This window comes from Stegostoma tigrinum, chromosome 5 (genome assembly GCF_030684315.1).
Source record: "Stegostoma tigrinum isolate sSteTig4 chromosome 5, sSteTig4.hap1, whole genome shotgun sequence".
Taxonomy (NCBI): domain Eukaryota; kingdom Metazoa; phylum Chordata; class Chondrichthyes; order Orectolobiformes; family Stegostomatidae; genus Stegostoma; species Stegostoma tigrinum.
The window spans coordinates 103,445,761-103,471,440 of record NC_081358.1 but is presented as its reverse complement, the minus strand read 5'-3'; the positions used below and the strand labels follow the sequence as shown (position 1 = coordinate 103,471,440).

General features: G+C 40.8%; 1 protein-coding gene across 5 annotated transcripts in view; it reads right to left on the bottom strand.

Moving 5' to 3' along the window:
* Window positions 1-25,680, bottom strand: part of LOC125451806 (KH domain-containing, RNA-binding, signal transduction-associated protein 3) — a 176,837-nt gene that overhangs the window by 101,444 nt on the left and 49,713 nt on the right. For 4 of the 5 annotated variants that reach the window (XR_007247396.1, XR_007247395.1, XR_007247397.1 and 1 more), the window contains exon 3: window positions 15,243-15,361. Coding sequence is in view for 1 of the 5 variants with exons in the window: in XM_048529402.1 (XP_048385359.1) it covers window positions 15,243-15,361 (119 nt within the window). In the remaining 4 variants the exon portion in view is untranslated. Of the gene's footprint in view, window positions 1-15,242; window positions 15,362-20,092; window positions 20,206-25,680 lie in introns of those variants that run through there. The other variant, XR_009445787.1, reaches the window with a different exon arrangement.

Sequence of the window (25,680 nt, the reverse complement as noted above, 5' to 3'; positions counted from 1 at the left end):
CCAAACCCCAGATCAATTCTCGTCTGCAGCAAGGAATGCCATGAGGGGCACCAGATGTACCTAAAAGCAATGTCTCAACACAGTCAGATTGTCAGCCATGCCAAGCAATTCCACAGTCAACAAATTAGATCCAAGCTTGACTGTCCTGTTATATCCTGTCATAAATTTTGATGGATAATTAAACAACTAACAGCAAGAGAACACTCCACAAAATGTTTCCATCTTTAATTGTGGGGAACCCAGCACAGAAGACAAATACTTGCATCCACCCAATTTGCAATTCTGGCTTAAGACAATCCATCATAGCCTCCCCCCAGGGTCACCAACATCACAGAAGCCAAATTTTAACAAATTTGACTCATTCCATATGATATCAAGAAATGTAGTATCCAGTGCCTCAAGCCAAAGACTACTGGATCTGACAACATTCTGGGAATAATATTTAAGACTGGTGTCCCAAAACTAGTCACGACCCTAGTCAAGGTGCCCCAGTACAGCAAGACTGGTATCTACCAATAATGTGCAAAATTGTTCATGTACCTTGTTTTTAAGAGACTGTACCTTTAAGAACTCCATTTACTGTCTATAATGTGATTCACTACGTTAAGGAAGCAAACCTATGGATTTAATTAATCCTCGATGAGCAAATGATTCATTAGACATTTGTTACTATGACATTCCAAACAAAGCACATCAAATGCAACCAGCCTATTACTGTTATATCAGCCTACTCTTAATTATTAGCACTGGCAGGAGTCATTTGCTGTCCTTTCAAGTGGCCTGTGCAAACAAACTACCACTCATTGGTACTCAGTTTGGGTTGTCAGGGTCACAGCTCCTAACTCCATGACAGCCTTGGTTCTGAGAGAGGATCGCTGGACCCGAAATGTGAGCTGTTTTTACCTTCACAGATGCTGCCAGACCTGCTGGGATTTCCAGCAACTTTGTTTTTGTTCGTGATTTACAGCATCCGCAGTTCTTAATGTTTTTATATTAATCATATATACTATCACACACATTCCACTGTGAGCCACTAATAGTGTCCAATAACAGCTATTCATTCTCATAGGCTGACCGCTATCCATTCCTTTGTCTGTCCAATGGTTCTTCTTTCTCTTTAGGGTCTATTTCCACCTATTGAAGCCACTTTGGAGGGCGCTTGGTTGAAGTTTGCATCATCAGAACAGATGTTTCAGAGATGAAGAAACCAGAAGAAAAAAATGGAATAGATTTGTTATAGGAAGCAAGGTGTGAGGATATATAGTTCAGGTAACTCTAGAATTCAGATACTTTGGCGTGGATATTGGTGGCCAGTGTGTCTCCAAAAATGGGAGCAGAGATGTCAAGGAATGAAAGGGAGTCAGGATGGATTACGTGAAGGTGTCAGTGGGGTGAAAACTGGAAACTAAATTGATAAACTTTTCCAATTCCAAATGAGAGGGAAGCAGCACCAACATTATCCTTGATATACTGGTGAAAAGAAAGAGTTGTGGGTGAGGGTAAGAGGCAAGCATAACTGGAGCCCACATGGGTACCTGTGGCATCCCCTTTCATGTGAAGAAAATGAGAGGAGTTAAGTGAGAATTTGTTCAGGACGAGGACGAGCTTGGCTGGGCAGAGAAGGGTGGTAGTGGATCGAGACAAGCTTTTTTTTAAACCAGGAAGCAGTGGAGAACCCTGTGACTATCCTAATAGTGCCTATTAGTAGCTAATCATTCTCCTAGGTTGACAGTTATGCACTCCTTTGTTTGTCCAACTGTACATCTCTCTTTACACTCTATCTCCACCTATCGTTTGGTCCGTACGACTACCGCCGCCCCCACCCCGACCCCCAGCCCTCCTGGCAAACTTTATCCTCTGCACTAAAAACAACTTTTTCCAAGCTACTACCAGTTCTGAAGAAGTGCAACTGACACAAAAAACTTCTGATTTCTCTCCACAGATGCTACCAGACCTGCTAAGCTTTTCCAGCAATTTCTCATTTTGTTTCTGGTTTCCAATGCTTGCATTTCTTTTGGTTTTTATTTGGAATTCCCTCATTAGTTACATAAGCTACTCACCTTACGCCACACAGTACAAAATTTGCAGGCAGCAGATGAACCTCAAGTGCTAAATGACTGATAGTAGAAGATAGCTGGGAATGAAAAGTGTTCCCAAGTAAGGTAGGAATGCTGTTTTAACGTTTGGTCTTTATCAATTCAATGGCACTCCAACATTTATTTGAATTTAAGATCATTAATACAAGGAGTTTCCAAAAGTAGTATCTGAAGGTATGCAGGAAATAAATGGGTCTGGCAAGCTTTTTTTGTGGTATAAATAATTTGAATCTGTTTACAACTTTCTACTATTTTCTTCAATGTCATCTTCACTCTCTGTCCACTTCTTCAATTGCTGGACATGAAGTGTGTAAATTTTCTAGGAAATAGAAATTACATTTCAAATTAAATTTACATGCCTTCTTCTCCAGAGAAATGACTCACATCAAAAAGAACTTATTCAGCAATTGTACATGCTATACAGCAAATGCTGATGAGCAGCGTTATCACTGATGACATGATACATTATGCATCATCGCAATCTATACACAAGAATAAACATGCAACTTGGTTCGCATCTGTCAGCAAACATGATTGCTACTTTGGGAAAGAGAGGAGGACACATCCAGATTAACAGTAAGATTATCAAAATGGCGTGGCTGAGCACCTCGAACTACTACAATGTCATAAATTGCAATCAAATGAGCCTAGCTCAAAATAAACTCCTTACAATTCATCCACTTCCCTTCCATAGTCCAAAGATGTGCAAGCCAAGTGGATTAGCCATGGAAAAGGCAGGGTTACGGGGACGGGTCTTGGTGGGATAGTCTCCAGAGAGTCAGTGGTGACTCGATGGATTGAATGGCCTGCTTCCACACATCTATGATTCTAATTTGGATGATTGAATTTGTAAGGTTTGTGCTACTGCTACTTTGTTTCAGTGGAAACAGAGCTTTATATCCTTTCCAAATAAACTTAAGCATCAACTGAAACTTGTCCAGCTCAAGTTATGGTTAATACATTCCATAAAACATAGGCATATGAATTTTAGAACAACTGCCATGATTATTTCCCTGAAGAAAGAAACTGTCAACTGGATAAGAAACCAGTGAATTCTGAAAAGGTTATTCTGAACTCACTCTTCATTAGTTCCTAGCTCAACCTCTTTTGGGAAGTGCTGACAAAATGAGTTTGAGCCAGGCCCATGAAAAGAAAAGAAAACCACCTAATTCAGTTTTTAAAAAATGCCTAGGGCAAAGCTACAGCAAGACAATATATATTGTAACTTATGGGAGCTACACTTAACCTCATGCAATGTGTATATCTCTTCGGTTTCACTTTTTCTCTAGCTTCATAAACATCCAGTGAAAAAATCCATACTGACTTATGGTTTACAGCAAGTTCAGTGAGGAACTATACAAGTTCATCTCATCAAAGCATGCTTGAATATTTTAAGCACAACATCTTTTCATCTTAATAACCTGCTCCAACCATAGAACCTTGGGAGAATTCTGTATTCCAACTCTCATCTCCATTTCATCTCTCACTACTGGGAAAACTTCTGAAAATCTTTTTACCTCCTGATTTACAGAAAGATGGAAAAGAAGTACTTGCCTATCTCTTCCTTCAGGTTGATCTTTGAAATTCCCTTTTACATCCAAGCTTTTAAACATGGCAGCTGATACAGAAATTTTTTGCATGTCCAAAAACTATGTTTCATATAGATGAGTGTCTTTTGGACCTTTCTGCTATATCAGAAGTGCTGTAAAAATAGCTTGCATACAGGGGTGGCTAATGAATAGTTCTTTGAACATTGAAAAGACCAGCACAGTTCAGGCCCTTCGGCTCATGATGTTGTGCCGTGGAATAATCCTAATCCAAAAATAAAATAACCTAACCTCCATCCTCCTCAATTCACTGCTGTCCATGTGCATGTCCAGCAGTCGCTTAAATATCACTAAAGACTCTGCTTCCACAACTACCACTGGCAAAGTATTCCATGTGCTCACAACTCTCTGGGTGAAGAACCTCCCTCTGACATCTCCTCTATACCTTTCTCCTAACATTTTAAAACTATGACCCCTCGTGGCAGTCAATCCTGCCCTGGGGAAATGTCTCTGGCTATCAACTCTATCCATGCCTCTCATTACCTTGTACACCTCGATCAGGTCACCTCTCTTCGTCCTTCTCTCCAGAGAGAAAAGTCCAAGTTCAACGTCTCCTCGTAAGACAAGACCTCCAGTCTAGGCATCATCCTGGTAAACCTCCTTTGCACCCTCTCAAAAGCCTCCACATCTTTCCTATAATAGGGCGACCAGAACTGGACACAATATTCCAAGTGTGGTCTCACCAGGGTTTTGTAGAGCTGTAGCAAAGCCTCGCGGCTCTTAAACTCGATCCCCCTGTTAATGAAAGGCAAAACACTACATGCTTTCTTAACAACCTTATCCACTTGGGTGGCAACTTTGAGGGAGCTATGCACTTGAACACCAAGATCCGCCTGTTCCTCCACACTGCCGAGAATCCTGCCTTTTATCCTATAATCAGCATTTAAGTTCGACCTTCCAAAATGCACCACTTCGCATTTATCCAGGATGAACTCCATCTGCCATTTCTCAGCCCAGCTCTGCATAATGTCAATGTCTCGCTGAAGCCTGCAATAGCCCTCGATACTACCAACGGCACCTCCAACCTTTGTGTCATCAACAAATATACTAACCCACCCCTCAAACTTCTCATCCAAGTCATTTATAAAAACTACAAACAGCAGAGGCCCAAGAACAGAGACCTGCAGGACACGACTCTGCACTGACCTCCAGGCAGAATACTGACCATCTACAACCACTCTCTGCCTCCTGTCAGCCAAACAATTTTGAATCCAGACAGCCAATTCATCCTGTATCCCATACCTCCCGACTTTATGAATGAGCCTGACATGGGGAACCGTATCAAATCCCTTGCTGAAGTCCATGTACACCACATGCACTGCTCGACCCTCGACAACCTCTCTCGTGACCTCCTCAAAGAACTCAGTAAGATTTGTGAGGCATGACTTGCCGCTCACAAAGCCATGCTGACTCCCTTTAATCACACTATGCTTTTCCAAATAGTCATAAATCCTATCCCTCAGAATTCTTTCCAAAACCTTGCTGACCACAGACGTAAGGCTGACTGGTCAGTAATTTCCAGGGGTTTCCCTATTCCCTTTCTTGAAAAGAGGAACAACATTTGCCTCCCTCCAAATCTTCCAATACGACTCCCGTGGAGAGTGAGGAAGCAAAGATCTTCGCCAGAGGCTTAGCAACCTCCTTTCTCGCTTCCAGGAGCAACCTAGGATAAATCTGGTCTGGCCCTGGGGACTTATCATTCTTAATGTTTGCCAAAATTTCCAGCACATCAACTTCCTCAATCTCGATCTGTTCAGGCCTGTTTCCCTGCTCCTCAAAGTTCTCATTCACAACAAGGTCCCTTTCCTTTGTGAAAACCAAAGCAAAAAAACTCATTTAGGGCTTCCCCTATTTGCTCAGACTCCACTCACGAGTTCCCTACACGATCCCTGATCGGTCCTACCTGCTCCCTGATCATTCTCTTATTCCTTACGTATGAGTAAAATGCCTTTGGGTTCTTCCTAATGCTTCCTGCCAAGCCTTTTTCGTGCCCCCTCCTGGCCCTCCTCAGTCCACTTTTGAGCTCCTTCCGAGCAAGCCTGTAATCCTCTAAAGCTATGCTAGACCCTTGCTTCCTCCAGCTTACGTAAGCTGCCTTTTTCTTTTTGACAAGTGACCTTTGGAACATTAAACATTCAAAAAATTTAAACTAGTATAAAAGAAGCGTACCTCAGCCCACTGTCATACGCAGATCAGCAATGTAAGTGGTTTTTAACAGGTGTCATCATGCATTCTTGGAAGGGAAAAACATAAGCCTGTCAGAATGGAAGATTCTACCAAAGTTTGTACCCCAGTTAGAAGCACAAGGTAACAAAATCTTGGGACAGTTCAACAAGCCATGTTCTCTCCAGTAAGGAAGAGTACAATCATGACTGTTCATCAAATAAGCTTGCTAAATGTGGTGCAACATAGCTCAACTAGAGATCAATCCCATTTTTTCTCTAATCCTGTAGGAAAGGCCTAACAAAGTCTGGGCCAATAAGTTCACACGACTGAATGGATAGCTGGACGGATTCAAAGCATATGCTTCCATATGGTAAGTTGCAAGAGCACTGCAGTAACAACAGTAATGAATGATGGTTGGCAAGACCATTTTGGAGATAATGTACTGAATAAGAATGAAAAAGCACCAGAAGACCATTTTAACATGCTTTACCATCTTTTATCAGACTGTTTGTAGACAATGTTGGGTTACAGAGGCTTCTTGGTTGTCACAACACTTCGCACAATGAGGCCACTGCAGTTCCAACTACGAAACCTCAAACTGTCTGCAAAAGCATTAAAAATCGAAACTTAAATCACCTCATACAAGACGACTAGGGCAGATGTTACGTAACCAAAAGCATGGTCAAAAGTAGATTTTAAGAAGCTTCTTAACAACAACCTACACAACATTTCAACATTGCAAGCCAATTAACTGCAGTGTTTTAAAATATGACAGCAAGACACAGGTAATATTATGTCATATGATAGAGAATATACAGCAAATTCCAGTATTAGCTATAAATCTAGATATGGAAGTGAAGGGAACTTAGCAAAATCACAAATCACAAGGGAAGTGGTACTAAGCAAACAGACAGCGAAAGACAGTCAAGTTTCTAGGTCCAGGTGGACTTCATCCCAAGTTATTAACAGATGCTGCTAATGAGGTTGGTGATGGGTTGATGTCAATTTTTTAAAAAAATCCTTAGATACCGAAAAGCTTTCGTTGGACTGGAAAGCAGCAAACATAGTCCATCTACTCAAGGCAACAGAGAGGCACCAAACAGGAAACTATAGAGCAGTTTTGTTTGACATGTCATGGATGGAAAAAAGAAGTGTTAGAATCGTTAGGGGTTACAGCTGCACACACACAAAAACTCAAGATAAATGGGAAGATTCAGTATAGTTTCATTAAAGGGAACATCATATTTAGCTAACGAGTTCTGCAAAGGAGTAAAATATATTTTGAATCAAGGGGAAAACTTAGAATTTAGAAGGCATTTGATGAAGTCCCAACCAAAGGTTTTTATTGAAAATAAAGCCTCAAGGTGTAGGTGGCAACGCATCAGCGCAAACGTAAGATTAACCGGCTTGCTGGCAGACTGAAAAAAATGTATAAATGTGTCTTTGCCTGATTGGTTCATGACAGGTAGAGTTCCACAGGATTCTGCGCTGTGGCCTCAACCTCTAACAATTTATAGCAATGATTTAGATGACGGTACGAAAGTATGCTACTCAGTTTTGCATACAACATAGGTAGGAAAAAGAATATTGAGAAGAAGATAAAAAAATTGCAGACTGGTACCGGCAGATTGAGTGACTAGGCAGAAGTATATTAAAGAACACATGGTGTTCACTTTGCCAGGAAGAATTTTTTAATAGTGCAGCATTACTTAAATGAAGATTGATTGCAAAATTCTAAGATGCCCTAGTCCGTAAGTAGGTAAAGTACAACTCAAAATGTTGATAGGATGTTGTCCTTGATTACAAGAGGAATTGAATGTAAAAGGTTGATTTGGTGATACCAAAATTGCACACAGGAGTTGACATGTGCTATGTTTATTAAAGCAAGGATGTAAATGCAGTGGAGGCAGTTTAGAGGTGGTTTACTAGCCTGCTAGTTAGAAAGGGAAGGTGGAGAGGTGTTGGGAGGAAATTCTGGAGCTTGGGACCAGGGCAACAGAACGCACAGCCACAATGGTGAGGCAACTGAAAATCACAGGCACACAACAGTATAAAATTTGAGGAGTGCAACTTTTCAAGGGCTTTGGGAGGTGCAAATTACAGAGATGAGGGATAAAGTCACTGAGAGATTTAAAGTAAGAAATAACTATTAAATGTTAAAATGTAAATTGCTTATGAATCAGAAGCAAGTGGTTTAGCAAACACATAGATTATTGATGAATTGCACTTGTTGCAAGACTCAAGCAGAAGAGTTTTGGAAGACCCCAGCTTAAAGGACAAGAGTATGGAATCTCAGTTAGCCTATGCTCAAACAGCCAGGTCCACAAGTATCAAAAGGCATGGATGAAGGTTTTCAGGAACGGACTGTGTGAAACAGGGCTAGAGTTAAATGACGCAACAGAGATGGAAACACCTGGTCTTCGTGACAGTTTGGACATGGACAGCAGCTCACCCTAGGGTCAACTAGGACACAGGTCAGTTCAGCATCACATATCTGCCACAGACAGTGATGGAGCTAGTGCCAGCAGAGGTAGCTAATGCTGATCACCAAGACATTAGCTTGTCTTTTCAATTTTCATTCCGGAACATTTCTGCTCATCTAATCGTGAATGTCAAACCAGCAGTCTGGTAATTCAGACACACAGGCTCAAAATAGGTGATGGTGAGCTAGAGGTGGACACCCATGGAGGATGTGAAAATAACTGCGCTTTTGGATGTTAATGAAGACAGCACAAAATTAGGGGAAACAACAATGGATCCTACACATGAGGGGGCAATATCACAGGAAGTGTTACAATATCAGTAAGATTAGCATTGCAGATGATTACAAAGTGTGGAGCTGAATGAACACAGAAGGCCAAGCAGCATCTTAGGAGCACAAAAGCTGATGTTTGGGGCCTCGACCCTTCATCAGAAAAGATGATTATCTGGCTATGAATAGATTGCAGGAAGATGCTGATAAAGCAAATGCTGGAATTCAAATTCAGTTAAAAACCCTGGAATTGAAAGCTAGTCTCAATATATGGTGACTATGACAGTATAATTGACCATTAAAAAAGCAACCATTTAATTCATTAACATCTTTTAGGGAAGAGAAGGCTAACATGTTACTCCAGATCCACAACAGTGTAGTCAACTCACCAGTGCCCTCTAAAATGTATATGGCAAGCTAAGAGCTGTTCGTATTGGGCAACAATGCCGGTCTTGCGAATGGTGCCTATGTTGCATGAAAAAGTTTTATTTTTAAAATGGACTCAGTCAAGAGCAGCCTCACCTTGTTGGCAATTAAACAAGGCACTGGAAAAGGGTGAGTAATCAACAGTGTTCAAGTTTGGATACATATCAATAAGTGGCACTTTAAAACCATGAATAATGCATGAAGAGAATCATCAGCATGCAGATGAAGGAAAAATAGGACAAGTAATACAGAGACATGTATGCATAAAGAAATGAGCTAAAAAGGGAAAAGAATGACAGTGCTAAACAAAATGTTCAGAATACTGTCCTCTTTGAAGCAAAGAAGATTGAGACGAGGCCCAAATGAAGTGTTTAGACAGGTGATAGAGATAATGGGAACCGCAGATGCTGGAGAATCTGAGATAACAAAGTGTGGAGCTGGATGAACACAGCAGGCTAAGCAGCATTTTAGGAGCATAAAAGCTGACAAAAATGTATCAATTTACACTTCTCTGGATTAAACTTCATCTGTCACTGTTTGCCCATGCCTTTCTCAAGGCTGATATTATCTACTGTGCTTTGTTTGAAAACTTTGAAAAATATGGCCTATTTACCCAAGTTCATGTTACTAACACGTATCAAAAATAGAAGTGCCTCAAACACAAACTCAGGGATCGTTACCACCTGAAAAATAACTGCTCACCACTACTCTCTGCTTTCTATCTCAAACAACTTCATTTCTGCACTTTCACTTGACTTTAATACCATGGGCATTTGTTTTGCTAATAAGTTCATTAATATGGCATTATTTGAAGGTGCTTTACATATTATCCATATTACCCAAATCAAGTCTATTCTGAGTTAGTCAAACTTAAATTGCTTTTAACAACCCTTGCAGACTTTCATTTGTTTACTCACACTTTTGCAAATGACAATTAAATTTCTTTTGGATTGTTGCACCTAAAAGTTTTCTGTATAACTGACTTGTAAGTAATTGTAATATTTATCCTTTATGATGAAAACAAGTGCATTCTAACGTTCTGGGACCACACCTCACATCCAAAAAGGATTGGACATTTGTGGCAGTCAGTTTCCACTTTTACTTACATCAATCTTTTCTAACTCCAGTAAATTGTTTGCATTAAGGCAGCAACATTAAGCAAAACAACTGGGAATGTGGAACACAGCTCCTTCTTAAACATGTTATCATTCAACACATAACAAGTAATCTGTACTTCGAACACTGTGAAGCCTTGGCTTTGTAGCCAAAATCAGTCCAAACAAAAAATAAAATTTCTAACCTTGAATATCTCGATAGATGCCGAATCCAGAGCCATATCAGAATGACAGTTCCAAATTTTAACTCTTTTTCAGAAGCACAACGATTTTAGCTCACACCTAAATTGCATGACTGTAATTTTAAAATAATGCTCCTTTGTTCTGGATTCTGCTCCAGAGGATATATCTAACCTACTGAACTTCTTTATCAATTAAGTACTCTTAACCCTTCAATGCTCAAGGCCACACAACTTTTAGAAGCATGGTTTTCTATTTTAAACCCTGGAACTACTGATTTGGAGTTTGGATTCTGCCAGGGCCACTCAGCTCCTGTATTTATTATAGCCTGAGAGAGCGGGCAGAGGGAGCGAAAGCATGCAAACGAGTGCGCGAGCAAGAGACCAAGAAAGCACGAGCGAAAATAAAGGAGGGACAGCACGAGAGGGAGAGTGAAAGCAAGAATGCGAAAACAAGGTGGTTACTCTCTGCTATTCTGCTGGAAATTAACTTCCCCTCCTCTCCCTGTTGCTGCCAGCATTACATCCAGGACGACAATGAAACAAGTTGCAGCCCTGCTCTAGGTGGTCTCCAGCAACACAGGTCGGCTTTCTGGTACAGTGAAAGATTTTAATACAAACTCTATCTTCCCTCAGGACAATAAGCACCTTCAGTGATGGCTGCAAGGAGATGAATGAGATCCTCATTTCATTTCCCCAGCTTCCATTCTCATCGCCACTCCAAGTTAAAGGCTTATCCATGTCAAAGTATGAACTTCACATCCCCCACATTGTATCCAAAGTCTGTTTCCCCACGCCTTTGATAAAAATCAGCCCACAAACATTAAATCAATGTTACAAAATCAACAACAGATTTGACAACTTGCTGCACGTGGTATATCTAGTCATATCACTGCATTCTAGCTAGTCTGGGCTACTTATTTCTTTCATTCAACAGCAAAAGTCCAGCAGGCAAGATGATCAGGAATGAGCCTGGAATATCAAATCCAAAAGTACCTAAAACAGCAAGTTAGGTCGATGCTCTGATGAACCTAACCATCTAGAATATCATATTTTGAATGTTTCTGTGGAACAGAATCAACTCTGAATTTTGACTTTAAAAGTACATAGTGCCAAAACTGAATGGCTTGATGGCAGCTAACAATGTTTTGATTCCAGTACAGCATTTGGTCTTTTTAACTAGATGTTCAAGTCACCACTGACAGAATTTCTTGAAATACAAGTTAAATATAGTTAATAAGTTAAATATATCTTACAACTGTATCTAATTTTTCAGTTCCAACTAGTGACTAAATCAAAACTGTACTTTTCAATCTGCAGATAAAATATAGGCACAGAAATTTACAATTTTGAATTATCACGTAACATGAATCTAAAATAGTAACCATGGCAAATGTTGTCAAAGCTTTTAAATTCTACAGCAAGCGCATGAATCAGCCAGTACTATTTGGTCAGGGCATGATCCCAGTCAAGATCATTACAGATGCAGTTTGTTCCTAATTAAGGCTCGTCACAATCAACAACATTAACAGTGTTATGAAAATACAGTCCTCAAACATCTTAGGAAAAACCTAGAAGATTTTGAACTATTTGCATTTTCATTGCATTTCATGGGAACAAAGTCAACAGTTTAATGTGCACTGTGATTTTCAGTCAACAGCAAGTAAACCAAAGGTGACTTTGGAGAAACAGCCAAGCAGCTTTCAAACAGATAAGAAATAGGGTTTATTGCCTTGATTACTGGGAAACCTAGCTTTGAAAATGTTAGCGGCTCCTCTTGCCTTGCGACAGTTTCTGGTTTTTGAATCTGTTTTTGCAGGCCCATGAGCCCGTATAAAGAAGACACACATAAGGCTGCAGATTTCTCTCTTGAAATCCCAAACACCTAAGATGTGTTTGTAAATATCAGTATATCTGTCTACCTTGTAAAACGTGAAAGGGTGAACTGAAGTTCAAGACTTTGAGGACTGAACAAAGTTAACAGCAATCAGAACTGGTGTCTAACATCAATCTGCACCTGTCAACAATTCGGCTTTAATCAGCAGGAAATCTGTAAGAGGCAAGAGGTCATTATATTTTATCCTTTGTTTCCAAATACTTGGCTCACAGGAGGTTGTTTCTTCGACTTTTTGTCTTGAAACCATCAACTCGGCAGAGACTGGTCTTTCAGTCGTCTGTGCATTTATGTTGGCATGAGTGTGAGAGATTACGGGAATACTATTTTAATTCTGGATGATATCGGAGATGTTAAACAGTATTTGCCATTTGTTTTAACAATAAGTTTTGATCATAATGAATGGATTATTCAGAGTTCATTGAAGAAATCTGTTGGACATTCACTGGTTAGTAATACAACAGAGTAATAAAAAGAAGCAAGTTTCTCTACGTAACTGAGCCAACATTTCTATGAAATGATGCGACTAGTGAATCTGAGGCACTTGATTACCAGCATATTCTTCAGACTGAAGACATAACAATTGTGGTATTAATTTCTCATTTGATACAGCATTTTTTTAAAAAAAGAAGTTCCAATAGTGGTGACCCAGTATTAAACTGCTTTGATCTATTTTCTCCATTCAAATAATAGGAAGAAGCAAGAAAACAACCTATGAAATCGGTGAAATAATTCTGAGACAGAAATTGTTTATCTTATAAATTATAATTTTTTCTAGCATTACAGATCTGTTTCTGTGCACTCCAGTGGAAGAGCTCCTAATAGATTCTTCTCTTCCTAAACCAGGACTACACAGACTAAGGATGTAATATCCCTTAACTACTGCAATAACTACTGCTCACACTGGGAATTGGTTTATGTACTGTATTTGGGTTTTCAAAAGAAATCTGTTAAGGTTATATATCAACAAGGGTAATAATGAAAATAAAGCCTTTTGTATAGATGGTAACATATTAACATAGATGGGAGATTGCCTAGCTAACAAGAAACAACGGTAAATGTAAATGGATGTTTTCTGGTTGGCAAGATATAACGAAGACTGTATCACAGGGATTGGTGCTACAGCCTTAACCTTTCAAATATTTATATAAAAGACTTGCATGACTGTATCAACAGTATGGTTGCTATATTTGCTGATGACAAAGATGGGTAGGAAAATTAGTTGCGCAGAAGATATAAATATACCACAGAGGGATTGGATTGGAGGTAAGTTACTGGGCAAATAACAGGAAAAATGGAACTAAAGTGGAAAAGGTAAAATTGTACATTTTGCAAGGAAGAACAAAAAGGGAACCTTATGTAAATGGTGAGAAATTGTAGAGCTCAGAGATGCAGAAGTTGGGGAAAAAAGTACTAGGGAAACTAATAGGGTTAAAGACGGAGTGCCTCAGGACTTGATGAGTTGTCTGCCAGGATACTAAAAAGGCAGTAGTAATCGACAAAGAATCTTTATATTCTGTAAAGTCCCAGAGGATTGGATGCCTGTTAATGTGGCACTCATTCAAGAAAGGGCAGAATAAAAACAGATAAACATAGGTCAATTAGCATAAATATTTATCCAATGACAGATGTTAAGTCAACTACAGCGGATGTAATAGCAGTACATGATAATAATCAAGCAGAGTCAGGATGGCTTCATGAAAGGGGTATCATGCCTGATAAAATTTATTTGAATTATTTGAGGTAACAAGCAGGTAGATAAATGGGAACAGTATTTGGATATCCAGAAGGTATTTAATAGGGTACTGTACATGAGACTACTTAATGATAGTACAACACCCAACAGCTTGGGCTCTAACATGGAGAGGAGGGCGCTGTACTAACATGGAGAGGATGGAGATAAAAGGAGCATTATCAGAGTGGCAAGCTGTAACTAATGGAATGTCACAAAGATCAGACTGGGGACACAATTATTTACATTATATATTAATGACCTAGATGACACAAATGAATGGACTATCACCAAATTAAGAGATAACAAAAGAAAGGCTGGAAACGCAAATAGTCAGAATGACACAGAGCCTACAGCCAGATCAAGGGAATGGGCAAAAAAAAATGGCAGATGGAATATGATGCCGCAAAATACAAGGTCACTACGACAGCAAGAGCAGTAGAGGTGAATATAAATTAAGTGGGTAAAGGCTGCAGAGAGCTGAAGCACAGAGGGATTTGGCTGTTCCTCATACATGGCTCACAAAACACTAGCTTACAAAATCAGCATAAAATGGGGAAGGTAAACAGAATGTCAGTCTTTATTTCAAAAGAGAATGGATCATAAAAATAGTAAAGTCTTGTCAAAACTGTAAAGGCACTAAGAAGCCTTTTAGAATAGTGACCAGTTTGGGTTCCCTTAGTAAAGGGATATATTGACAATGGAAGCAATCCAGGCAAGGTCGAATAGATTAACACCTATAAACGATGCATTGTTTTACGAGGAATAGGTGGACAGTCTAGGCCTGTACCTGTCCAAGTTTGGACAAGCAGTACATGGCTGGATTGGAACACAGTAGGCCATGAGGGATTCTGTCAAAAATAGATGTGAGAAGGGGCAGTACTTGGGAAAGATTCTAGAACCAGGGCTCCCTATTTCAAAAAAAAGGCTCATCCATTTAAGACACAGGTAATACATAAGAATTTGGAACACCCTTCTCCAAAAAATGGTGGAAACAGAATGTTTGAATATTTTTGAAAAGTAGAGGTAGAAAAATTATTGCTAAGCAATGGGATGGACAGATCTGAGGATAGTTGGGAAATGTGCCATATTCAGATCAGTGATGCTTTTACTGAATAGCAAAACAGGATCAAGGGGCTGAAAGGCCTCCATCTAGTCTTAAATTTTTATGCTCTTACGAATTAAACCATTATGATTTTCATAGTTCATCACCTCTAAATCCACTGATGTTCAGAAAACACACCTGACTCATGAATGTACTTAAAAGTTCCTTACCTTAGGGAATTGCTTTACAGGAATTAATACTTTTTGAGCCAACTTCATGTTTTTGTTACTGACCACATCCACAAACTTCTCTTCATCGCTTCCCTCCCCTGCTTCTATTTTGGTTATTTCTGCAAAAGGAGAATCAAACATTTATGATCACCGTAGGCATGTGCTCAAACATTTAACTGACACCAAAGCTGGTCAACTTCCACAATACACATCAGCAATTACAAAGAAAACGTAAACAAAATATTTGAATAAACTTAGAGATTTGGACTGTTCAGAAATGCTGTGATACACCTGGCACTCAAGCCAGACCTTTTGGCTTAGAGGCAGGGATATTACCACAAAACCGTTGACAATGTAATACTATTTCCTTCAAACATGAACTCAAACTGACTGCATTAATCCATCTTCTGTTGATGGAGATAAAAGGAGCATTATCAGGGTGGCAAACTGTAACTAATAATAGCTGTAGTAGTTCAACATGGTATAGGAGAGCTCACAGCAATATTAGGGAAAGGATACCAGATCGTGATGCAATAGAGACGTCAAGGATATGTACATTCATGTAGCAAGGATGGCATACTACTAGGGCAGGAACCTGTAGCCTGCTAATGCTGCTCTTATGAATATTCTGCTCATCTTTCAACGTAGAAGAAGTCTACACAAGAAGCCGGGTACTGTTGTCCCTGAATTTATCCATTCTTTCACTGCAGAAACAGCTGGAGAAATTCAGCAAGCCTGGCGACATCTGTGAAGAGAAAGCTGTCAATGTTTCAGATTCAGTGACCCTTCTTCAGGACTGGGCATTAGATGGTTAGATCAGGGACACACATTGAGGAACTCCTGCAAAACATGTTCTGGGCCTGAAAGAATTCAATTGTAGAAAATTTGAATCATAAGAATATTGATGTTCAGGAATATCATTCAGTTTCTACTTCGAATTGTTTATTTTGACTGCATTTGTTACTACTTTCTCTAATTTTTTTCTTCATGGGCTTTTTTTCCTTAAATGGCGATAATGTTTTGCAATATCTTAAAACTTCAAGTGCAATGAGCTCTAATGATTATAAAATCTGCAATTTAATTGTAACTTGTCACACTGGCAGAAGAAATGTACTGTCCAACATTTAATGCATGATCATGCAAGGAACTAATGACCTTGCCAAAATAAATATGAATTTATCATTCTGAACTCTTGAACACAACCAATTACTTTAGTGCAACTGAAGCAGTTGGCTTTTAACCATACGTGATAAAACAATATTAGCACATCTGAGTAAATATGTTTTCATTACCTTGCCATTTCAAATCTGAATCGCATAACGGTCATATCAGAATTATCCCAATCTCAAAAGATTAGCATGCCTTAATTGTGCAGTACTATAGTATTTGGAGTAATCCTGCAAATTGTTTGTTTTGAAATCTGATTAATTTCATTTTTTTTATTTGAGCTATCGTGTCTAGTTTTATGAGGGAATTGGTACCGGGGAAGGAAGGAGCTGTTCCAACCGGACAGGCTCGACCCAAATCATGCTGGAGCAAGTGACCTTGAGAATTCACATAACTAAGGCTGTGGATAGGCTTTAAGCTGAGGGTGGTGGTGTCAGGGTTTAGTTGCATGGAAAATTATGGAAAGAGTTAAAAAGGGAGGACAAGGCTCAGCTGAGGTTAAATTTCCAGAGTAAGCAATAGGTACTGAAAGAGTCAGGAGTTTAACTTCAGTGACAGCAAATGAGGAATAACTATCAGAAGGCAAGCAGTCAGTCAACACAGGACTGAGTTTTGTGCTTAACTGTATGCAGCATACAAAACAGGGTAAATAAGCTTATTGCACAGATTGAAATTTGTGGGTATCAGATGTGGTTGCAAAAGGGATCAGGACTGGGACCTAAACAGCCAAATGACACGTGTCCCTATCGAAATCACAGTTGCTTTGTTAATAAGCAATAAAGTTAAATCAATAGCAAAAAATAATATAGAAGCAGAAGGCACAGGATATAGAATAGAATAGATTACCTACAGTGTGAGCAACAGGCCATTTGGCCCAATAAGTCCACACCAACTCTCTGAACAGCATCCCACCCAGACTCACCCCGACTCTATCCTTGTAACCATGCACTTCCCATTGCTAATCCACCTAATCTACACATCACCAGACACTACAGGCATCATAGCATGGCCAATGCACCTAACCTGCACATCTTTGGACTGAGGGAGGAAACTAGAGCATCCAGAGGAAACCCACACAGGCATGGGGAAAATGGTGAAGTGTGTGGGCAGAGTTGAGGAATTGCAAAGAAACAAAAAAAAGGACGCTGATGGGACTAACAAGTCTCCTAGCAATTGCCAAGATGTGGGGAAGAAAATAAATCAGGAGCTAGAAACAGCAGGTAGGAACAGCACTATAGAATAAAATCATTGGGGACTTCAATACGCAGGTATATAAGTAAGTCAGTTTGGTAGCAGATCTCAAGAAAATTAATTTGTGAAATGTCTACGAAATTTTAGAACAGCTTGTACTTAAGCCCACTAGGGAACAGACAATTCTGGGTTTAGTGATGTATAATGAGGCAGACTTAGCTAGGAGTTGAAGATGAAGCACCCCTCAGTGGCATTGTCCATAATATAATAGAATTCATCCTGCAATTTGATGCAGAGAAGACCGAGTCAGATATAACAGGCATTGTAATTGAGTAAAGGTAGCCACAAAAGACATGAGGGGGATCTGCCCTGAGTTGATGGAAAGGGAAGCCTAACAAGGAAGATGGCGGATCAGCAATGACAGCAGATTCCTGGGAATAATTTGGGAGATACAAAAAATATTCATCCAAGGAAGAAAAAAAACATTAAGGGGATGATGGGGCAACCATGGCTGAGAAGGGAAGTCAGGGGCATATGAACAACAATAAGCTTTAGGATTGCACATCGTCTAATCATTTGATTAGACATGATTACACAACTCTTCAAATCTTGAAATAAGCTAAACACTTGCATAATAAAAGCAAAGTGCTGGAGACACATAACAGGTCTAGCAGCATCTATACAGAAAGGAAGTCTGAAGAGTCATATTGGACTCAAATATCAAGTGAGAGAAAAACTGCTTTTATTAAAGATCTCCTACTCCACTCGTCTCTCTGAAGGTCCTAGTTAATTGTCAGGGCAAAGACAGAAGCGCTTTGCTTTTGAACACAATAGCATTCTTTCAGGCATACATAAAGTAGGGGTACTTGACACGTCCACTGACATTAGGTAAGACAGAACCAAATGTAAAGAGCAATACCACTGCTCAACTAAGTTACAGGAAAAGAAGAGGCCATGAGTCCCAAGTCTTCTTGGATATTTAATTAGGTTAGCTAAACTATAACTCAACTCTTTAAACATGATAGGGTGCTATGTGTGCAAATAAACCTCCAGTAGCTACTTAAAGCTGAATGTGTGCTACCATCTCGACTTATTTATTGGCAAGGCATTACCATTGACAAAGCATTAGCATAATCACCTAACCTTTGAAGTGAATGGATTTTCCCTCCTCCCCACTGCCCCATTTATGTTTTTCACATCTTACAGGCAACCCTCAAGTTTGGGTGAAATACATCACATCTGCTATCTCAAAATTACAAGAACTGCAGAAAATTTCTGAAGAATGGCCCTGATCTGAAACGTCAGCTTTTCTGTTCCTCTGATGCTATCTGACCTGCTGTATTCCTCCAGCTCCACACTGTTACATCTGTCATCTTCCCCGGCCCCAAAATTTGCCCAATGTTTTAAGAATCTGAACCCTTGCCTTCTAAACCACCATTCCATTAATAAGAATTTTAAACTTTATTTATCTGGTTTAGCGCTGATATTCAGGCTAATTTGGAATTACTACCACAGGGGTTCTGTTTCTTTAACATTTAGTTTAGCTCTTTGAAAAACACAAATCTACTCATCCATAGAAATAGTAGTAAGTACAGATGCTGGAGAATCCGAGATAACAAGGCGTAGAGCTGGATGAACACAGCAGGCAAAGCAGCATCAGAGGCGCAGAAAAGCTGGCGTTTCGGGACTAGACCCTTCTTCAGACTCTTCCTGAAGAAGGGTCTAGGCCTGAAGCTTCAGCTTTCCTGCTCCTCTGATGCTGCTTGGCCTGCTGTGTTCATCCTGCTCTACACCTTGTTATTTCTACTCTCATCTATATTCTTCACTGAAGAGAGAAATCTTTGCAAATGGACCAAAGTCCTGATAAACGTAGAATAAAATAAAGCTGAGTCAACAGTTTGGATTGAATGGAGTTCTGGTTCCTCAGTTGAGACTAAAATGTAGAAAATGTTAAAGCAAGATTGAAACAATACAATTAAGCAAATCTGCTAGAAGATACAACAGCTGTTTATTTTGAAGGTTACAGTTCTGACTGCAGTTACAATTGACTATTCAATGTTATTCTTTACATTTAACAATCACCTCTTTAACTCACTATCAAGTTTTATGCAGCAATCTTAATTAAACCTGTTAATCAATACTTCTCTGTTCTGTAGTATAAGTAATATGGATATTATAACAGGATTGATCTACAGAATGCTAGTAAAGTCAAGTTATCTGCAGATTTCCACTTTGGGGCATTATCTGCATGCCCCAATATCTTCTGCAATGTCTAAAACAAACTTCGCAGTTTCTCTTGTCTCCTGCCTGCTCCAATTTGAAGGTTTCTTTTGCTGTTGAAAGAGATAGGGAGAGAAAAGGCAAGCTGGGATCACTAGCTTGTCAAAATGATTTTATCATCCATTCCTGGAATCCCTAATTACAAAGGTATGGGAGAATAAATGCTTTCTGGCGCATTCTCAATGGAAATACCTCAACAACAGCAGACTTACCAATCAAATCAATCACATGGAGATAATGTGACGTTTTGACATTCTTGTATTTGTCCAGATGAGTGCATGATTCATCTACACTTCTGTCTTTTTAGCAGTGTTCAAGCTTTGTACTATCGAAAGAAATCAATGTCACAGTTTTAATGATAATGGGAACTGCAGATGCTGGAGAATCCAAGATAACAAAGTGTGAAGCTGGTGCCGCAATGATGCCACCCGAAGGTTGCAGGAACGACAACTCATATTCCGCTTGGGAACCCTGCAGCCCAATGGTATCAATGTGGACTTCACAAGCTTCAAAATCTCCCCTACCCCACTGCATCCCAAAACCAGCCCAGCTCGTTCCCTCCCCCGACTGCATCACAAAACCAGCCCAGCCTGTCTCCACCTCCCTAACCTGTTCTTCCTCTCACCCATCCCTTCCTCCCACCTCAAGCCGCACCTCCATTTCCTGCCTACTAACCTCATCCCGCCTCTTTGACCTGTCCGTCTTCCTCGGACTGACCTATCCCCTCCCCACCTATACTCTCCTCTCCACCTATCTTCTTTTCTCTCCATCTTCGGTCCGCCTCCCCCTCCCTCCCTATTTATTTCAGAACCCTCTCCCCATCCCCCTCTCTGAAGAAGGGTCTAGGGCCGAAACGTCGGTTTTTTTGCTCCTGAGATGCTGTTTGGCCTGCTGTATTCATCCAGCTTCACACTTTGTTATCACAGTTTTAATGGATGGTTTTTAATGGTAAGAGATGGGAAGCAAGACGAAGAGTTTCAGGAGAAGAAACCCAAATTTCAGGGTGGTGTGAGTGAGGCTCTGGCATTACTTATTGTACTATTCAGGCTATCTTCTCAGAGCAGGCCAAGAGTGGTGGATGATGCATTGTGAGATATAAACCACAAGAATGCTGTAGAAAGAACTTGAAGGCAGGCCATGCAGCGATTCAAATAGGATAGCTTTTGTGTTTAGAAAAGCAAACAAACTTCTAAGGGTTAAGAATCAGAGCTGTCATTGTGCAAGAGTAAGATATTTGCCCATCATTTATGCAATCTCTTCAAATGAGCATTGTAGCTTATACCATTCTGCTGCATTTTTCCCCATCCCCTTGTACGTGGATGATTTATTTGACTAGAAACAATGCCTTCATGAATGCCTGAAAGAACTCACCACCACAATTTCAAGCTTCCAAATCCCAAATAGCAATAAGGAGATCAAAGAGCTCACAGGCCACCACATTATTGAAAAGTGCAAACGTAGCAGAGTTGTTGTTATGGGTGACTTCAACTTTCCCAATATTGATTGGAATCTCCTTAGTGCAGGTGGTTTGGATGGATCCATTTTTGTCAGGTGTGTTCAGGAGGGTTTCCTTACTCAGTATGTGGACAGGCCAACGAGGGGGGAGGCCATTTTGGATTTGGTGCTCAGCAATGAGCCAGGGCAGGCGTCAGATCTCGTGGTGGGAGAACACTTTGGCGACAGTGACCACAACAGCCTCACATTTACAATGGCCATGGAAAGGGAAAGGAGTGGTCACCAGGGGAAGATATTTAACTGGGGAAAAGGAAACTATGACGCTATCAGACAGGAGGAGTTGGGAAGTACAGATTGGGAGCAATTGTTCCACAGAAAGGGCACAACAGACATGTGGAGGCTGTATAAGGAGCAGTTATGGCGAGTGATGCATAAATGTGTTCCTCTGAGACAGGTAAAAAGGGGTAAGATTAAGGAGCCTTGCATGACGGGAACAGAGGTGCTTCTCGTCAAAAAGAAAAAGGCAGTTTACGTGAGGTGGAGTAAGCAAGGGTCTCGTACAGCTTCAGAGGATTACAGGTTTGCTTAGAAGGAGCTCAAAAGTGGACTGAGGGGGGCCAGGAGGGGGCACGATAAAGGCTTGGCAGGAAGGATTAGGGCGAAACCGAAGGCATTTTACGCATACGTGAGGAATAAGAGAATGATCAGGGAGAAGGTAGGGCCGATCAGGGATAGCATAGGGAACTGGTGCGTGGGGTCTGAACAGATAGGGGAAGCCTTAAATGAGTTTTTTGCTTTGGTTTTCACTAAAGAAAGGAACCTTGTTGTGAATGAGAATTTTGACGAACAGGGAAACAGGCTTGAACAAATCGAGATGAGGAGGTTGATGTGCTGGAAATTTTGGAAAACATTAAGATTGATAAGTCCCCAGGGCCAGACCAGATTTGCGCTAGGTTGCATCGGGAAGTGAGAAAGGAGGTTGCTAGGCCTCTGGCAAAGATCTTTGCTTCCTCACTCTCCACAGGAGTCGTACTGGAAGATTGGAGGGTGGCAAATGTTGTTCCTCTTTTCAAGAAAGGGAATAGGGAAACCCCTGGAAATTACTGACCAGTCTTACGTCTGTGGTCAGCAGGGTTTTGGAAAGAATTCTGAGGGATAGGATTTATGACTATTTGGAAAAGGATAGCATGATTAAAGGGAGTCAGCATGGCTTTGTGAGGGGCAAGTCATGCCTCACAAATCTTACCGAGTTCTTTGAGGAGGTCACGAGAGAGGTTGACGAGGGTCGAGCAGTGCATGTGGTGTACGTGGACTTCAGCAAAGGATTTGATAAGGTTCCCCATGTCAGGTTCATTCATTAAGTCGGGAGGTATGGGATACAGGATGAATTGGCTGTCTGGATTCAGAATTGGTTGGCTGACTGGAGGCAGAGAGTGGTTGTAGATGGTCAGTATTCCGCCTGGAGGTCAGTGCAGAGTGGTGTCCCACAGGGCTCTGTTCTTGGGCCTCTGCTCTTTGTAGTTTTTATAAATGACTTGGATGAGGAGGTTGAGGGGTGGGTTAGTATGTTTGCTGATGACACAAAGGTTGGAGGTGCTGTTGATAATATCAAGGGCTATTGCAGGCTTCAGCGAGACATTGACAGTATGCAGAGCTGGGCTGAGAAATGGCAGATGGAGTTCAACCTGGATAAATGCGAAGTGGTGCATTTTGGAAGGTCAAACTTAAATGCTGATTATAGGATAAAAGGCAGGATTCTCGGCAGTGTGGAGGAACAGGGGGATCTTGGTGTTCAAGTGCATAGCTCCCTCAAAGTTGCCACCCAAGTGGATAAGGCTGTTGAGAAAGCATATGGCGTTTTGCCTTTCATTAACAGGGGGATCGAGTTTAAGAGCCGCGAGGTTATGCTGCGGCTCTGCAAAACCCTGGTGAGATCACACTTGGAATATTGTGTCCAGTTCTGGTCGCCCTGTTATAGGAAAGGTGTGGAGGCTTTGGAGAGGGTGCAAAGGAGGTTTACCAGGATGCTGCCTGGACTGGAGGGCTTGTCTTACAAGGAGAGGTTGACTGAGCTCGGACTTTTCTCTCTGGAGAGAAGGATGAAGAGAGGTGCCCTGATCAAGGTGTACAAGGTAATGAGAGGCACGGATAGAGTCGATAGCCAGAGACTTTTCCCCAGGGCAGGACTGACTGCCACGAGGGGTATAGATTTAAGGTGTTAGGAGGAAGGTATAGAGGAGACGTCAGAGGGAGGTTCTTCACCCAGAGAGTTGAGAGCACATGGAATACTTTGCCAGTGGTAGTCGTGGAAGCAGAGTCATTAGTGATATTTAAGCGACTGCTGGACATGCACATGGACAGCAGTGAATTGAGGGGGATGTAGGTTAGGTTATTTTATTTTGGATTAGCATTAATCCACGGCACAACATCATGGGCCGAAGAGCCTGTACTGTGCTGTTCTTTTCTATGTTCTATGTTCTATGTTCCCCATCCCCTTGTACATGGATGATTTATTTGACTAGAAACAGTGCCTTTATGAATGCCTTAAAAGAACTCACCACAATTTCAATCTTCCAAACCCCGAATACTTGCTGTGTTTAAAAGATCTGCACTGGAAAAAAGGCTCCCCCTCTCGGCAACCGTTCTAGCTGGTGGTGGTGCCACTTTCCCCAGAACTGGTCCTATTATCCCAGGAATCAGAATCAATTTCTCCTACACCACTTCTCTAGCCACCAAGCTGTCTGGCATAACTTATTATCTCCATTTTCACTATCCTGAGATTAAATTCAAAGAAATAGGGCTGTCCACGTAATGTTCCAATGCTCTATATTCTACCTGAAGGTTCGCATTTTTCTTAAACCTGTGTGGTTGATACTGCTATGTAACATGACTGCTAGCTTTTCACCCTCCATTTCAGAATAGCCTGTAGCCACTTTGGGGAGATAAGATACCAGCCTCGAGACCCTTCTGCAGCTGCAGAAATCCCTGTCTGTTTGATTTCCTTACAATTCAATTCGCTATCACTATACCTTTGCCATTCTTCTTACTTCCCTTGCAAGCACCAGAGCTATCCATGGTGCCAGAGGCTTCACTTTATTTGATATCCTCTCAAAGTCATCCTCACCACTTTCCAAATACATATGTTTATTAAAGAGTGGGACAGCCATTTTACCTGCAGTGTGAATGTCCTAGTGAACATACTGTCCACGTCACCCACGTTCCACTGCAAGTCTCCTGCTGCTCCAGCTGCAAAATGCAATTTGCCAACAGGTGCAGCTGAACATACTTGCTGCACTCATGGTTTCTAGGAACACAAAATGTCCAAGACTCCCCATGTAGCACAGCACCATGTCACAAATCTTAGCTCTGCCAACATGGCTTCCCTTCAGATTAAGCTGGTTAGCTACTCACTTTAAAAGAATATTAATTACACGACAACTCTTATCTCACTTCAAACCGCTCGGTCACAATGCAAAGTTCTTGCCTCAAGCCTCTACAAGTGTCAAGTCTTAACTTCATTTCCCTTACGTTACTTTTATTAGCTTAACTTTCAATTAGATCTAAATTCGGCTACTTTTCTAATTTATAGCAATTTGTACACAATGCCTAGCAGCAGTTTTTTAACCAGCCAATAAACTTGTTATTTCCCTTAACATAAAAATTTCGATTAAAATCTCCTTGCATTTTCTTTTGGTTTGACTGAAGTCCTTCTGATCAATTTAAAACTTACTTTACCAAATGGAAGACAGTCTGTAAAAGATGTCAAACAGGTCAAATGTGATTATGAAGGGATTGTACAAAATAGTGTTCCACAACACTAAACACGTCAAAATTTTTAAAATGCATTTTGTGCAATGTGGGCATTGCTGGACAGCCAGCATTTCTTGCCCATCCCTAGTTGCCCATGAGAAGGTGATTGTGAGCTGCCTTTTTGAACCATTGCAGTTGACCTGCTTTGGGTTGATTCACAAATGCCATTTGGGAGGGAATTCCAGGATTTTGACCAAGTGACAATGGAACAGTGATAGACTTCTAAGCCAGGTTAGTGAGTGGCTTGGAGAGGAACTTGAAGGTGCTGGTGTTCCCATTTATTTGCTGCCCTTGCGCTTCTAGATGAAAGTGGTTGTGGGTTTTCAAGGTGTTGTCTGAGGATCTTTGGTGAATTTCTGCGATGCATCTTGTAGATAATAAATACTGCTACTACAGTGAGGAGTGGATGCAGTGCCAATCAAGTGGGCTGCTTTGTCCTGGATGGCGTCAAGCTTCTTGAGTGTTGTTGAGGCTGTATTTATCCGGGAAAGTGGGGAGTTTTCCATCACACTCCTGACTTGTGCCTTGTAGATGG